Genomic DNA, 16,446 nt, shown 5'->3' with positions numbered 1-16,446 from the left:
CCCCCATCACCAACCTGAGTGAGACTGGCAGGAAGCTGCTCCAAGAAATGGCGCAGGAAATGGCAGGAGTGGCCCCACAGGTGAGAGGAAATACAAGAAGGGAATCTTGTCCGTATGTCCTTCTACAGTATAGCATATCTCTAGATATAGTAGCTCAAGAGAAGAGAAAACCCATAAGCTTACATTACTTTTTCTCCTTGTCCAAAATATTCAGGAAGGGAAGATCAATAAGAAAAAGAAGGGCAAGGCCAAAAAACGAGTGAAGCAAGAGAAGGCCAATAAGATGCAACAGATAGAAAATGTTGGAGAAAGTAAGGAGGAGGACAAGAAAGAGGAAAAGAAGAGTCTGAGGAAGAGGTGAGGAAATAAATGAGGGAGAAGTGGAATATAAACAGGGAATACTAGACTAGAGAATTAGAGAAATAGAATGAGGTAGCAGAGAAAGAGCAGCTGTCTGATGTGTTAATGCAAACTTAAGCAATAAGGCACGAGGGGGTGTTGTATATGGCCAACCTACCACGTCTAAGGGCTGTTCTTAAGCACGACGCAGAGCGTCGTGCCTGGATACAGCCCTTAGCCGTGGTAAATTGGCCATATTCCACATACCCCCGAGTTCCCTTATTGCTATGATAAACTGGTTACCAATGTAATTAGAGCAGTAAAAATAAATGTTTTGTCATACCTGTGGTATACGGTCTGACATACCACGGCTGTCAGCCAATCAGCATTCAGGGCTGGAATCAACCAGTTTATAATACTATTTATTCTCCTGTTGTTTTTGATTGACAGGTTTCTTCAGTGGCTGCTGCCCAAACTGAGATGTTCAAAGAAATAATGGCCAACTATTACTCCTACTACCACACACACACACATTATTTTGCTAATTTTCACCCCAGTATCTCTATTTGCACATCATCTTTTGCACATCTATCATTCCAGTGTTAATACGAAATTGTAACTATTTTGCACTATGGCCTATTTATTGCCTTAGCTCCATAATTTACTACATTCGCACACACTGTATATATATTTTCTGTTGTATTTTTGACTTTATGTTTTGTTTACCCCATATGTAACTCTGTGTTGTTGTTTTTATCGCACTGCTTTGCTTTATCTTGGCCAGGTCGCAGTTGTAAATGAGAACTTGTTCTCAACTGGCTTACCTGGTTAAATAAAGGTTAAATAAAAAATTAATAAAAAATGTGCAAAATACATATATTGGTCTCATTCTTATATTTTGCGACATGCACCATTCTTACAAAACAAATACGATATTGGTCCCCATACATCCTACCCAGGTGGCGTATGATAATGAGTTGGATTTACATAGTGCGTAGAAGCGCTTTCCCATGCTTAGGCTTGGAAATATAGCCAGGAGAAGCAGGGTCAACACCCCTACTCATGCCATAAGTGCCATGAGATGTTTAGTAACAACAGAGAGATAAGACCTCTGTCTACGCGGTCTCATCCAAAGGACAGCACCGGCCGCAGGGCAGTGTCACTGGTATTGGGGTCTTATGTCTCCTTTGGCCAAAGGGAAGAGAAGAGGGCCCCTTACTGGCCTCCTTGCAATATCTGGTCTCCCACACAGAGACGGAAACCTACACCTGTTTAGACCCTGGAGGATATGGCTTCAGATGAAAGACAGCTGAGAGATGCAGAATGCATAAGCTTGAAACACTGTGATGTATGCAAGTTCATGAACATTGTGCACAGAAGTGGAGCATGCATCTGGTCTGAAGCATGTCAAAAGTGTGCATATGAACTGGGACTGGAGGACTGCATCACATTTAAACTAAATTAGAATTTATCTGATGTAGCTACACCCATCTGTACTTGACTTGTGCTGTTTGAAACATGTATTTCCAATAAAACTTTAGAAATTGCAATTATTTGTGTCAGACAGATATTTTTCTTAATTACATCAATGGTTCTTAAACCTTTTACAGCACGGGAACAATTATTGTTCTGACATTACACTGGCTAAGTTGAATGCACCAATTTGTAAGTCGCTCTGGATAAGAGCGTCTGCTAAATGACTTAAATGTAAATGTAAAATGTAAACGTTACATATTATCAGTGGGTGTTTTTTATTCTGCTGTCCTGGACTGGATCCAACGATAGGTGGCAGTAGTGCACCAATAAATAGTTGTCCATTAATGTCCTTGTGTAATGTGATATTGTACCACCTAGCGCAAATGTCCTTTGTATTTTCTTTATATACATTTGTGTTCCCCATGTACTTTTTGTATTGATTTGTTGTTAATAAAAATAAAATAAAATAATAATAACAACAAAAACAAAATTAATCAATATAAACAATTTAATGAAAAATACATTTAAAATATATATATTTTTAGAAATACACACACAAAAAAAAGACTGTTGTTCCTATGCAAAGAGCAGACGCTTGTGAAAAGTACTAGCTAGCTGCAAAATTGGCTAGCTAGCGAATTGGCTAAATATCCTGCTGGTAACCATCTTGCTGCTTTATACAGAGCGCGCGTGTGTGTCCGTTGCTACTAACCTAGCTAGCCATCAAAAAGGTTCCTAACGTTACAACATGGCAGACGGCTGGAGCACTGACACCCGGGATACTGTGAAATACCTTACAATTAAGTAAGTTGCAGTTGGCCTTTGTGTGGCTTTTATTCCTTGTATTGCCATAAAGTTAGCTCTAAAAGCAGATGACGATGAACACCCATTATATTGTTTGACCTGAACCCTGACTGAGTTTGCCAGGGAAACATGGCAAATAGTTAGCTAGAATGTTGTTTACTTTGTTTATATTTACAATGGTGTTTACAGGATCCGTATTCAGAGAGTCACCTCTACAGCAGCCCTCTCCCAACACCTTCAGCAAAAGGTTTTGGCTCAACCGGAGAGGAAAGGCATTGAGCTGGACACCCTCAACTCACCGGCTCAATCAGGTATTAACACTGTTTTGAAACAGCAAGATGAAGTTAGATGCATCTTAGTTGAGTAGATGTTATTTTCGAAGTGGCTAGATATGGGCCAGAACATCGTCAGACAGGATGAGATAGAGGGTGAGTGTATATTGTATTAATATTTATTTCAATATAAATATTTAGTTTATATTGTATTCCTGATAACAGTTATCATAAAATGGAATTTGTAACATGCATTATTATTAATTATTTTATAATAGAATCCCTCCCCCAATGGCCAGTTCTGTACTTCTGGCAGCACTACAGAAATGAAGGCTATGGCTACCTGGTCATTCCTTCCACCCCTGGTAAGGTGTGTATATGTGTATAATGACAGTCAGAATTGTTTTCTGAAAGTAGCGTAAATGATGATCTACTCTGACTGTGTGTGTCTGTATCCCATAGGGAAGCATACAATAATGTGTCATACGTGGAGACCACAGGAACAGTGTCAGAACTGAGACGCTTCTTCATTGGTGGATCCCCTGAGCTTGAGGACTACATTTACATCAGAGTCCCAGGGGGGTCCACGGTATTATGTTCTTTTAGTATGGGGTGAAGCAGCAGAATGAAAAAGGTTCTGACTTTTAGAGATCTGGATTCTTTCCATTTGGGCCATATTTTCTCTGTTGTTTGTTTGACGTCACCGTGCTTGTCTTGTGTGCAGGGTATTTGTTGATGCCAGCACCCTGAAGAAGAGGAGGCAGAGTGTTCTGGACCAGCTGGGAGGCTTCAGTCAGCAAGGGGCTGTCTATAATGTCCTGGGTAAGGAGTGTCATGTCCAAATACAAATAATTGAGAAAGAATTACAAAATGTCAAGATGCTCGTACACAATATGCTGAGCGAAAAACATATTACAGTAGTCTGGTAAACAATGGATTTGTTCTCTAATTGGAAAAGTGTTTGTGAGGCTTTGTATACCTTCATTTCCCATGTTTTGTATGAAACATTACTCTGCTATCATTTGGTCTATTACATTTTTACCTTTGGGAGAAATGAGATGAGCACAGGTCTACCTAGTAAAGTCCAGGTTGTATCAAGCCTGTTCTTGGGTAAGATGAGACTCCTCACTCTTTTCCTCTCATCTCTCCTCTTTTCCCCCTAAGGTGTGTGCAGCTCACTCACTGCTGAGCGCGTCTCAATCGCATGTATAGTAAAGTGTCCGAGAGGAGTGAGGTTGCCAGGAAACTGTCAGTGCTGGCGCTCCCCTCTGCCCGTCTGGGAGTCTGCTGCACCTGCCTCAGTAACCAGCCCTGCTGGCACCGCCACAGAGTGGCCTGGCGCTGGCCATGGTGAACACGGTCTGTCTCCCTCTCCTAATTAAACTTTATACATTACAAACATCTATAGTTGGTTGTCCTGATGGATACTTGCTAGTAATTTAATGCAGGCAGTGACATGCAGTCAGGGTAGGCAATGCTTACCCTGTGGTAATCGATAAAAATAAAAAGTATGAAAAGCCCCCCCAAAACTGAAAATATCACACGTACATATTATTCAGACCCTTTCCTCAGTACTTTGTTCAAGCATCTTTGGCAGCGATTACAGCCTCGAGTCTTCTTGGGTATGATGCTACAAGTCTGGCACACCTGTATTTGGGGAGTTTCTCCCATTTTTCTCTGAAGATCCTCTCAAGTTCTGTAAGGTTGGATGGGGATGGGGAGCGTTGCTGCACAGCTGTTATCAGGTCTTTTCAGAGATGTTCGATCGGGTTCAAGTCTGGGCTCTGGCTGGGCCACTCAAGGACATTCAGAGGCTTGTCCCGAAGCCACTCCTGCATTGTCCTGGCTGTGTGCTTTGTGTCGTTGACCTGTTGGAAGGTGAACCTTCGCCGAAGTCTGAGGTCCTGAGTGCTCTGGAGATGTTTTCATCAAGGATCTCTCTATACTTCGCGCCATTCATCTGTCCCTCGATCCTGATTAGTTTCCCAGTCCTTGCCACTGAGAAACATCCCCACAGCATGATGCTGCCACCACCATGCTTCACCGTAGGGATGGTGCCAGGTTTCCTCCAGACTTGACGCTTGGCATTCAGGCCAAAGAGTTCAATCTTGATTTCATCAGACCAGAAAATCTTGTTTCTCATGGTCTGAGAGTCTTTTAGCTGCCTTTTGGCAAACTCCAAGCGGGCTGTCATGTGCCTTTTACTGAGGAGTGGCTTCTGTCGGGCCACTCTACCATAAAGGCCTGATTGGTGGAGTGCTGCAGAGATGGTTGTCCTTCTGGTAGGTTCTCCCATCTCCACAGAGAAAATCTGGAGCTCTGTCAGAGTGACCATCGGGTTCTTGGTCACCTCTTTGACCCTTCTCCCCCGATTGCTCAGTTTGGCCGGGCGGCCAGCTCTAGGACGATTCTTGGTGGTTTCAAACTTCTTCCATTTAAGAATGATGGAGGCCACTGTCTCCTTGGGGACCTTCAATGCTGCAGACATTTTTTGGTACCCTTCCCCAGATCTGTGCCTCGAAACAATCCTGTCTCGGAGCTCTACGGACAATTCCTTCATCCTCATGGCTTTTTTTCAGACATGCACAGTCAACTGTGGGACCTTATATAGACAGGTGTGTGCCTTTCCAAATCATGTCCAATCAATTGAATTTACCACAGGTGGACTCCAATCAAGTTGTAGAAAAATCTTCAGGATGATCAATGGAAACAGGATGCACCTGAGCTCAATTTCGAGTCTCATAGCAAAGGGTCTGAATACTAATGTAAATAAGGTATTTTCATTTTTTTATTTTTAATAAATGTGCAATAAAGTCTATGTGTCCATATATTGGTCTTTTAGTGCCACCTATCAGTTATAACTGTGGATGCTACATCGATTTATGGCTGAGCTTAACAGTGTGTCATTTTATCGGATTATATGAAGTATGCCGCCATCAGAGGCTATCGCTTGTGTAGCTTGGCTACATTGTTATTTACATTTGGTTAAAATTGTTTGTCAATTTCAGTTAATAGCCTATGTCACTCTGGTTGTTGGAGCTACTGTAACCTATTCTACGGTGAACTTGGGCTTCATCAAGGTTTATTTGTGAGTAAATCTGGCTTTGATAATAGCCACCGACCTCAACGCATGTCACTGAGCGTAAGGTTAAGTCAGAGTGAAATCTATTTCGGTTTTCTTTTTTTATGTGTATAGTTGTATTATTGTTAATAGATTAGATGTGCCTCTCACTGTAATAAGGGGTTTGGAATGTTTTATTATTGTTCGCTTTATTCATTCCCTAGCCTGAGGTGGTGTAACCTCTGGTGGCTGGATATATTTTGTAAAGTGTTGGTCCCATGTAGGCGAAAACAGAGGTGATTATGATATGAAATATTGCGTCAGGACATTTATCATGCTGTGAAGATCCCCACAAGGCGTTTTTTCTTGTATATTAACTAATTTGACGTCTAAGGCATTGAAAGCATTATATATTTGCCGTCTGTGAATGTATTTACAAATTCAACATGGCCGCCTATTCAGATGCCCTAGGAAGGTTGTGTAAATACAGAGAGCAGAGCAAGATTAGAGTAAAATACAGTTGAAGACGGAAGTTTACACTTAGGTTGGAGTCATTAAAACTCGTTTTTCAACCACTCCACAAATTTATTGTCAACAAACTATAGTTTTGGCAAGTCGGTTAGGACATCTACTTTGTGCATGACACAAGTAATTTTTCCAACAATTGTTTATAGACAGATTATTTCACGTATAATTCACTGTATCACAATTCCAGTGGGTCAGAAGTTTACATACACTAAGTTGACTGTGCCTTTAAACAGCTTGGAAAATTCCAGAAAATGATATCATGGCTTTAGAAGCTTCTGACAGGCTAATTGACATCATTTGAGTCAACTGGAGGTGTACCTGTGGATGTATTTCAAGGCCTACCTTCAAACTCAGTGTCTCTTTGCTTGACATCATGGGAAAATCAAAAGAAATCTGCCAAGACCTCAGAAAAAAACTGTAGACCTCCACAAGTCTGGTTCATCCTAGGGAGCAATTTCCAAACGCCTGAAGGTACCACGTTCATCTGGACAAACAATAGTAGGCAAGTATAAACACCATGGGACCACGCAGCCATCATACCGCTCAGGAAGGAGACGCGTTCTGTCTCCTAGAGATGAACGTACTTTGCAAATCAATCCCAGAACAACAGCAAAGGACCTTGTGAAGATGCTGGAGTTAACGGGTACAAAAGTATCTATATCCACAGTAAAACGAGTCCTATATTGACATAACCTGAAAGGTCGCTCAGCAAGGAAGAAGCCACTGCTCCAAAACCGCCATAAAAAAGCCAGACTACGGTTTGCAACTGCACATGGGGACAAAGATCGTACTTTTTGGAGAAATGTCCTCTAGTCTGATTAAACAAAAATGGAACTGTTTGGCCATTATGACCATCGTTATGTTTGGAGGAAAAAGGGGGAAGCTTGCAAGCCGAAGAACACCATCCCAACCGTGAAGCACGGGGGTGGCAGCATCATGCTGTTGGGGTGCTTTGCTGCAGGAGGGACTGGTGCACTTCACAAAATAGATGGCATCATGAGGAAGGAAAATGATGTGGATATATTGAAGCAACATCTCAAGACATCAGTCAGGAAGTTAAAGCTTGGTCGCAAATGGGTCTTCCAAATGGACAATGACCCCAAGCATACTTCCAAAGTTGTGGTAAAATGGCTTAAGGACAACAAAGTCAAGGTATTGGAGTGGCCATCACAAAGCCCTGACCTCAATCCTATAGAAAATGTGTGGGCAGAACTGAAAAAGCGTGTGCGAGCAAGGAGGCCTACAAACCTGACTCAGTTACACCAGCTCTGTCAGGAGGAATGGGCCAAAATTCACCCAACTTATTGTGGGAAGCTTGTGGAAGGCTACCCGAAACGTTTGACCCAAGTTAAGCAATTTAAAGTCAATGCTACCAAATACTAATTGAGTGTATGTAAACTTCTGACCCACTGGGAATGTGATGAAAGAAATAAAAGCTGAAATAAATCATTCTCTCTACTATTATTCTGACATTTCACATTCTTAAAATATAGTGGTGATCCTAACTGACCTAAGAATTTGAATTTTTACTAGGACTAAATGTCAGGAATTGTGAAAAACTGAGTTTAAATGTATTTGGCTAAGGTGTATGTAAACTTCCGACTTCCACTGTATGCATACTTGTAGCACATTCATATTGTACCATGTACTGTTAAATTTGTACATTTAAATTGCAGTAACTATTTAGTCATTGAGCCTTGTTCTTCATCGGTTCATTAAAGAATAGGTCTTAGATTCAATGGTGGTAAACTGTAAAAATGTCCAGGTGTTCTTTTCTCATGCTCTCTGACTGTAAGGCTGAGTGCCAACTAGTCACATTTAGATGAACACTACCACGGCATTTAGGCAATGCAATATGTGTTGGTTGTATGTGCACTTGCAGTATAACATGAATACGTCTATTAACTGTCATTTATGTGTGTTCTGATAATCACTAATTCTGGGATGTGTACAGTACAGTACTGAGTGTACAAAACATTAGGAACACCTTCCTAATATTGAGTTCCACCCGCCCCCTTTTGCCTTCAGAACAGCCTCAATTCGTCGGGGCATGGACTCTACAAGGTGTCGAAAGCATTCCACAGGGATGCTGGCCCATGTTGACTCCAATGCTTCCCACAGTTGTCAAGTTGTCTGGATGTCCTTTGGGTGGTGGACCATTCTTGATACACGGGAAACTGTTGAGCGTGAAAAACACAGCAGCGTTGCAGTTCTTGACACACTCAACCCGGTGCACCTGGAACCTACTACCATACCCCGTTTAAAGGCACTTCAATCTTTTGTCTTCCCCATTTACCTTCTAAATGGCACACACACACAATCCATGTCTCAATTGTAGCAAGACTTAAAAATCCTCCTTTAATGTGTCTCCTGCCCTTCATCTACACTAATTGAAGTGGATTTAACAAGTGACATCAACAAGGGATCATAGACAGACCAGGTAAATCCAGGTGAAAGCTATGTCATGGAAAGAGCAGGCGTTCCTAATGTTTTGTACACCCAGTAAGCATTTTATGTAGGTTTTATCTTTCTATGCTGATGGTTGAAGGTCTAATACAGAATATTTACTTCAATTTTCTGAGGTTCTGTTGAACATTAACTGTATGAAATGAAGTGGATGATATAAGGGTGATGTTCAGCTGTCCTTTTGGTGTTTCTTTTAATAGAGAAACCCCTAAACTATTGTAGTGATATGGCAGGGTTCATGTTTTCATTGAAGAATTGTGTGCCTTTTAACTTTTTCTCTTGCATTACTGATATCGAATAACGTGTTCCATCATGACCTGTTACATGACTCTTACCACTTGATCCAGTTGTATATGCAAAATAGCTATTTGTATATAAACAGTATAACTTGAAAGCATGCATTTGTAAAGAAATAATAATCATTGATTTGCTATATTTAGTCTTGGTTGTCATTCATGGCTTCTCTTTACTGTGCACAACTGCCTCATTTTCTAAAGATTACATCATAATCTGCCCTTATAGCCCACACTCTTGATAACCTCACCCACTGCTCCCTGCTCCTCAATTTACAATAATGTTGATTGCCAAACAAACTGCATGTAATGGATCTAATTTACTGGTGAGGGGATGCTATTTAATTGCTGTAAGTAGTTAAGTAAAGGAAAACTGAATAAATCAGTGAAAGTGTAATATAAAATGCCTGATATATCAAGAGTGCCAAGAGATTTGTCTACAGTATGTGTAGAAAAACGCAAAGTACAAGCCAAAAGGAGTGGTCTTACAATCAACTGACAATCAAAACCTTCTTGTATTGATTTGACCTTGAACATTTTGAGCCTGCTTGTTTCTTGAAACCAAAATCATCAGTGAAGAAACCGTGTACCTTTAAGTACTGCCTCAAACCCCATGTCCAAGCATATTATATCTCAACGTATAACATATGAGATAGCTCTGTCATTCAATGTGTTTTCTATGTCATCAAACGGTCAGTGAAGACACAGGTGCCCCTGGGTGAACCATCACAGATCCTGGCAGTGACTCTGGCATGTTTGCTGTGAAACTCTGGGGGGCACTGACAGACACAGACAGTGGACTGAGGTGGGAATGTTGAGAATGTAGATGTTGAGCCACTGGATCCCAGTGACTAGTGGTTTGAGAGGCATATGTGTGCCCATGACTGTGTCCATGGCCGGAGCTGTGTTAGTGACTATGTCCATGACTTGGCCCAAAGCTATGCTTGAGGACATATCCATGGTTGTGACCATAATAACCTGAGAGCTGAACAGGGCTCCCCTGTGTATAGTATGAGTTGGCCCAGCCTTCAAATGTCTTTGGTGTGGTCTCGGTAGCCTGTAGATTGGAGGAAACTGGAGCGTGGGCGTGGACTGGGTAGGAGCCTGGGGATGGAATGATTCTGCAACCAATGAGAATGTGGAGAGATTAAGGGGCGCTTATCTAACTAAACAGTGATTCTCTATTGAATCATGGGGGACCACTAGGTGTCTATTGTACAGTATTCAATTACAGCTGAGGATCCTCTATTAAAACTGCACCTCATTATACTGTAGAACATCATGTTCTCTGGCTTGCACCCAAAAATCATGTTAATTTAATGACCTCTTGTCTTGTAGGATAAATAATGCGTTTAGCGCTTTCTCAGTACTCACGGTGGGTGGACCGTCTTCCTTCTCTCCTCTGTTGATGCAGGGACATACAGGACACCAATGGTCCTCAGCAGCCTGAAAGGCATCTTCTTGTCCAGCACTGATGCCCTAGCATCAGACATGTCTAGAAGTGAGAGCCAGCCCTTTCCGTCTGTTTCACCAGAGCAAGATAAAGAGAATGTGTGACGCAGTGATGCAAGATTTTCCTAACCAAACATCCCATAATGTTCAGCATGAGGACTCAACAAACATTTCAAGCATATACAACACACACAAATATTACAACTTAACTATACTACTACGCACACTTAAAGCTGTGACACACTGCAGAGTGTATCACAGTTATTTTCAACCACAATGAGGTTGGAGTAAGGATACAGATCCTGCCCTGCAATGATGACGTTGCAGAGGAAGACAGTTTGTGGGACCAAAAGTATTACGATGAGCAGAAACAGTCAGGGCAGGGCTAACATGGATACACTGACTCCAAAAAGAAAGCCCTTAACCATACGGGAGTGCACTGTGGCCATACCCATAAGGGAGAGGGATACAGGAACTAACCCCTCCACTTGATTCTGGGAAGATGCACCAAACAGTACCAGCCCCAGGATGGTGTACAACACCCCTGTGCTGATAGAGAGCAGCTGAAACATGAGGACACGAACAGTGCCCACACTCTTCTCAATACCACCACAGAGGGGCACCAGAACCCCAATGCTTAGGAGTAGCTGGGTCACTGTCTTGTAGCGGAAGGAATATGTGATGAGTTTGTGTACTGGAATAGGACAGGATTAAAACGGAAATTATAGGGTTGACAGACATCAGTGGCATTGATGTGTTGTGCTCTTGCTTGCCGCTGTAGCCTACTGGCACCATCTTTTACGTCTTTAACGTTAGCTACAAATTGTAGCAAGCTAGATAACGTTACAACACTCCCATTCAAAGTAGCTAGCTACCGAGCATATGACTCTTGATTCACCTAGCCCCTCCTTGCTAATTTACCATGCCCATTGCCAAAAACTGTAGTTCCAAGACTGAAGGCATCCTCTGATAAACCGAAATATGTAGTTACAGTAAACAAAACAAAGGATACTATAATGACAGAAACAATGCCACTCGTGAACTCTTGAACCTCTGAACCACATTGTTGTGGAAAATTCGATCCAAGATTAAGGCAGAGGCTATTTGACGATATAATAGAAACATATTTAATACGAGCAGCTGCAGGGGAGATCCACCTCTGATTTCATAGGGAAGAACTCAAGGAAGAAATGCTTACATGTCCCTTATATTGCGGGAGGTGATAATACAACCAATTTGTTTACACAACAGTACTTTCAATACATCAACAGTTCCGGAACACCATTGCCTTGTGTTAGGGTGCAGACATACCAGGCGTCAATGAAAGGCATAACATCACAATCCAACACAGAACATATCCCTTGAGAAGTTACAACAGCTCACCCTAAATTCTTTCAAAACTATTCGGGAGATAATTTTGATGCTCAGTGCATATTTGTCAAACTACTAGTGGATAATCAAGCACAATACAAAAATGTCAGTTACGACACCTGTCCTCCAATATTGCACAACACTTCTTACAATTTAGTCATTTAGCAGACGCTCTTATCCAGAGCGACTTACAGTTAGTACATACATTTTCATACTGGCCCCCCGTGGGAAACGAATCCTCAACCCTGGCGTTGGAAGCGCCATGCTCTACCAACTGAGCTACAGGGGACATTTTAGCTAAAACTGGGGGTAGCTAGTTTGCTAAGCCAAAACAAATGTACTGGACTACCGCATTTGGATAAATCACATTCACAACCACAAAATTACTGATCTGCAGATCATGAAGTGCACTAAGGCAGTGCTGCATTTAAAGACACTGCCACCTGCTGACTTGTGCCTGAAATGTGATGATCAAAGTGTCCTCAGCAGCCCATTTGAGTTATATAGAAAGCCAGATAGATATATTTGATTTGACACTTAAATAAAATAATTAAAACCGTTTAATAAAATAAAACGTGTCAGGGACAACACAATAAAACCAACTACTTCCATTGTGGTCCCTTAATGATTGTTTCTCCAAGTGCAAAAAAAATAAAATATATATATATATATTGGCAAGGAATGGTTAATTCCTAATGATTTCCTGTTGGCCTATGTAAAACGTCGAACCAACCATCCACACAACCATTTCTCAGTCAGTAGGATATATGCACATCACTTTCGTTATTCAGTTAGCTACAACCAGTGGGAAGGTAGCTTAGTGGGTAAGAGCGTTGTGCCAGTATCCGAAAGGTCGCTGGTTCCAATCCCCGAGCCGACTAGGTGAAAAATCTGTCGATGTACCCTTGAGCAAGGCACTTAACCCTAATTGCTCCTGTAAGTCGCTCTGGATAAGAGCGTCTGCTAAATGACCAAAAAAATACAAACAGACCGTATCCAAACAAGCCTTTTGCTTGTGACGTTTATGCTTGGTTACATTTTATGACGTGCCAAGCATTAATTCACTACATAAACTGTGTTCAGATGTGATTTCATCTGTACAATCGCTTTCTTCACTCAGGTTGCTGCAGGTAACCTTTGGCCTTTTGATGCACAGCCTTCCCAACCTGTATAATATATACAGGGTGCCTTATATATATATATATATATATATATATATATATATATATATATATATATATATAGATAGATAGATAGATAGATAGATAGATAGATAGATAGATAGATAGATAGATAGATAGATAGATAGGGAATAGGGTGCCATTGTGGATGCCATCTTTGTGTGTGTGTGTGTGTGTGTGTGTGTGTCAGGATATGCTTTATGTTTTGTGTCAATCAATTGATGGAAATGTTTCCCTCAGAAAGCAAGATGGATCGTAATGATGAGAGAATCAAAAGAGCTTTAAGGCGCCGCCCTTATGTGGTAAATATAACATATTTATTTATTTGTTCTGTTTTTGTTATATTATCACATTTTAAAGTGAGTGTTGTGTTGACAGTTGAATCCAGTGAGGGTGAACACCCCTGATTCTGTGTTGTGGCCAACCGGCAAGGTGCGCAGAAGGCCAAAGCCTGTAAGTAATATCTGACCTGAAAACAATAACACATACGCATTAGTTATACATGCTGCATGTACAAACTGCAGTTATCACAATAAAAGCAAATGCAGATATCCCTCCCTATCTAACCACATTGAATGCTGTCTTGACAGTCTACTTCAGTGCAGACCACTAAGATCCACAAAAGGCCTGTAAGTCACATTCAAATTCAACCACATAACAGTACTTTTGATATTTATTGATACATAATTCAAGTTATTTCCATGGCCAAAATGAGCAAAGCAGTGTTTAATTCATTTTTTACTGTTAACAGCCAATCATTGTGAGCTGTGGGCAGGACCAGACATCTGGGGATGGATGGAATATCAATCCAGAGCCTCTCAGCCAGGTCACACATCTATGCTGTTCCCACAGAGACAACAGATAGATCAATCTTTTGATTCATATGGCCATTTTGGTTGGCTTAGTTGAATTGATAATCATCCATTCGACATTTTAAAGATTCCTATACTATGGAAGGTCTTTATCTCCATCCCTAATGTTATTGGAGTTGCATTTATTGCATTTCAATACACTTGCATTTTCAGTTACCCATGTATTACTCACTACTTGTAAACCATGTTGGTGCCAGTGTATTCTATGGCTGCCATGAGTACATGCCTTTCGCTGTCTCCTCAGTCTGGAAAGGTGACTCGGCTGATAGAGAAAAATTATGATGAGGTGATCTCGTCCTCCAACTCCGATGACTTTTCCATCGACTCCTTTACTGACTGTGAATCTGAGGTAAGAGTTGTACCCTACCGTCCATGTCTTTGTTGAGTGACATCACTGTGAGGAGGATGGTCTCTGACTAGCTGACTCTGATACACAGTGTGATGATGAGGATCATGGAAGGAGGACACCACTGCTGAAAGTTAAGGATGAGGAGGATGGAAAGGTGACAAAGCTTGAAGTGAGGGATATGGTAGAGGACGACGATCTGTCTCTCCACTCCTTCGATGAGTCAGACTTCCTGGTAAGTTCTGCATACAAAAAAATATATAATAATATATATATATATGGCGGATTGGAAATTATGCAGACAATTACATTGATAGAGCCGATAAGTTCTGCACCATGTATTTGAGTAACTCTTTCACTGAATGTGGAGAATGGACTATGACCAGCTAGCTCTCTGACACACAGCGTGATGATGGCAATGATGCCTCTACTGACGACTTTCCAGAGCCTCCAAAGGAACCACAAGTTCCACTGAAGGACCATCAACTGGTAGGCGTCTCTTACATTTGTTTGTGTGTGTGTCACATCTCAATGGTTTGACCCTTTGTCTGTACAGATTATTCGCCTGGCCCCCATCACCAACCTGAGTGAGACTGGCAGGAAGCTGCTCCAAGAAATGGCGCAGGAAATGGCAGGAGTGGCCCCACAGGTGAGAGGAAATACAAGATGGGAATCTTGTCCGTATGTCCTTCTACAGTATAGCATATCTCTAGATATAGTAGCTCAAGAGAAGAGAAAACCCATAAGCTTACATTACTTTTTCTCCTTGTCCAAAATATTCAGGAAGGGAAGATCAATAAGAAAAAGAAGGGCAAGGCCAAAAAACGAGTGAAGCAAGAGAAGGCCAATAAGATGCAACAGATAGAAAATGTTGGAGAAAGTAAGGAGGAGCACAAGAAAGAGGAAAAGAAGAGTCTGAGGAAGAGGTGAGGAAATAAATGAGGGAGAAGTGGAATATAAACAGGGAATACTAGACTAGAGAATTAGAGAAATAGAATGAGGTAGCAGAGAAAGAGCAGCTGTCTGATGTGTTAATGCAAACTTAAGCAATAAGGCACGAGGGGGTGTTGTATATGGCCAACCTACCACGTCTAAGGGCTGTTCTTAAGGGCTGGATACAGCCCTTAGCCGTGGTAAATTGGCCATATTCCACATACCCCCGAGTTCCCTTATTGCTATGATAAACTGGTTACCAATGTAATTAGAGCAGTAAAAATAAATGTTTTGTCATACCTGTGGTATACGGTCTGACATACCACGGCTGTCAGCCAATCAGCATTCAGGGCTCGAATCAACCAGTTTATAATACTATTTATTCTCCTGTTGTTTTTGATTGACAGGTTTCTTCAGTGGCTGCTGCCCAAACTGAGATGTTCAAAGAAATAATGGCCAACTATTACTCCTACTACCACACACACACACATTATTTTGCTAATTTGCACCCCAGTATCTCTATTTGCACATCATCTTTTGCACATCTATCATTCCAGTGTTAATACGAAATTGTAACTATTTTGCACTATGGCCTATTTATTGCCTTACCTCCATAATTTACTACATTCGCACACACTGTATATATATTTTCTGTTGTATTTTTGACTTTATGTTTTGTTTACCCCATATGTAACTCTGTGTTGTTGTTTTTATCGCACTGCTTTGCTTTATCTTGGCCAGGTCGCAGTTGTAAATGAGAACTTGTTCTCAACTGGCTTACCTGGTTAAATAAAGGTTAAATAAAAAATTTATACAAAATTTGCAAAATACATATATTGGTCTCATTCTTATATTTTGCGACATGCACCATTCTTACAAAACAAATACGATATTGGTCCCCATACATCCTACCCAGGTGGCGTATGATAATGAGTTGGATTTACATAGTGCGTAGAAGCGCTTTCCCATGCTTAGGCTTGGAAATATAGCCAGGAGAAGCAGGGTCAACACCCCTACTCATGCCATAAGTGCCATGAGATGTTTAGTAACAA

General features: G+C 41.3%; 1 protein-coding gene and 1 long non-coding RNA gene across 2 annotated transcripts; one reads left to right on the top strand and one right to left on the bottom strand.

Moving 5' to 3' along the window:
• Nucleotides 1-9,411: 9,411 nt before the first annotated feature.
• Nucleotides 9,412-12,298, bottom strand: LOC311135662. Its single transcript, XR_014613802.1, has 3 exons — nucleotides 12,268-12,298; nucleotides 10,614-10,761; nucleotides 9,412-10,360 (listed from the first exon to the last, which is right to left on the bottom strand). It is a non-coding gene; the product is annotated as an uncharacterized lncRNA (long non-coding RNA).
• Nucleotides 12,299-14,299: 2,001 nt separating this feature from the next.
• On the top strand, nucleotides 14,300-15,969 carry LOC311136274 (uncharacterized protein; the record flags this gene model as incomplete). The annotated part of the gene is made up of 5 exons (XM_084170404.1): nucleotides 14,300-14,464; nucleotides 14,553-14,696; nucleotides 14,867-14,950; nucleotides 15,018-15,110; nucleotides 15,802-15,969. The coding sequence occupies 5 exons, from the start codon at nucleotides 14,300-14,302 to the stop codon at nucleotides 15,955-15,957; spliced, it is 642 nt and encodes a 213-aa protein (XP_084026530.1). The 3' UTR covers nucleotides 15,958-15,969.
• Nucleotides 15,970-16,446: the final 477 nt, after the last annotated feature.

Source organism: Coregonus lavaretus (assembly GCF_964263955.1).
Source record: "Coregonus lavaretus genome assembly, chromosome: 10".
Taxonomy (NCBI): Eukaryota; Metazoa; Chordata; class Actinopteri; order Salmoniformes; family Salmonidae; genus Coregonus; species Coregonus lavaretus.
Note: the sequence above shows the minus strand (reverse complement) of the source record. Positions and strands in the feature narration are given on the sequence as shown.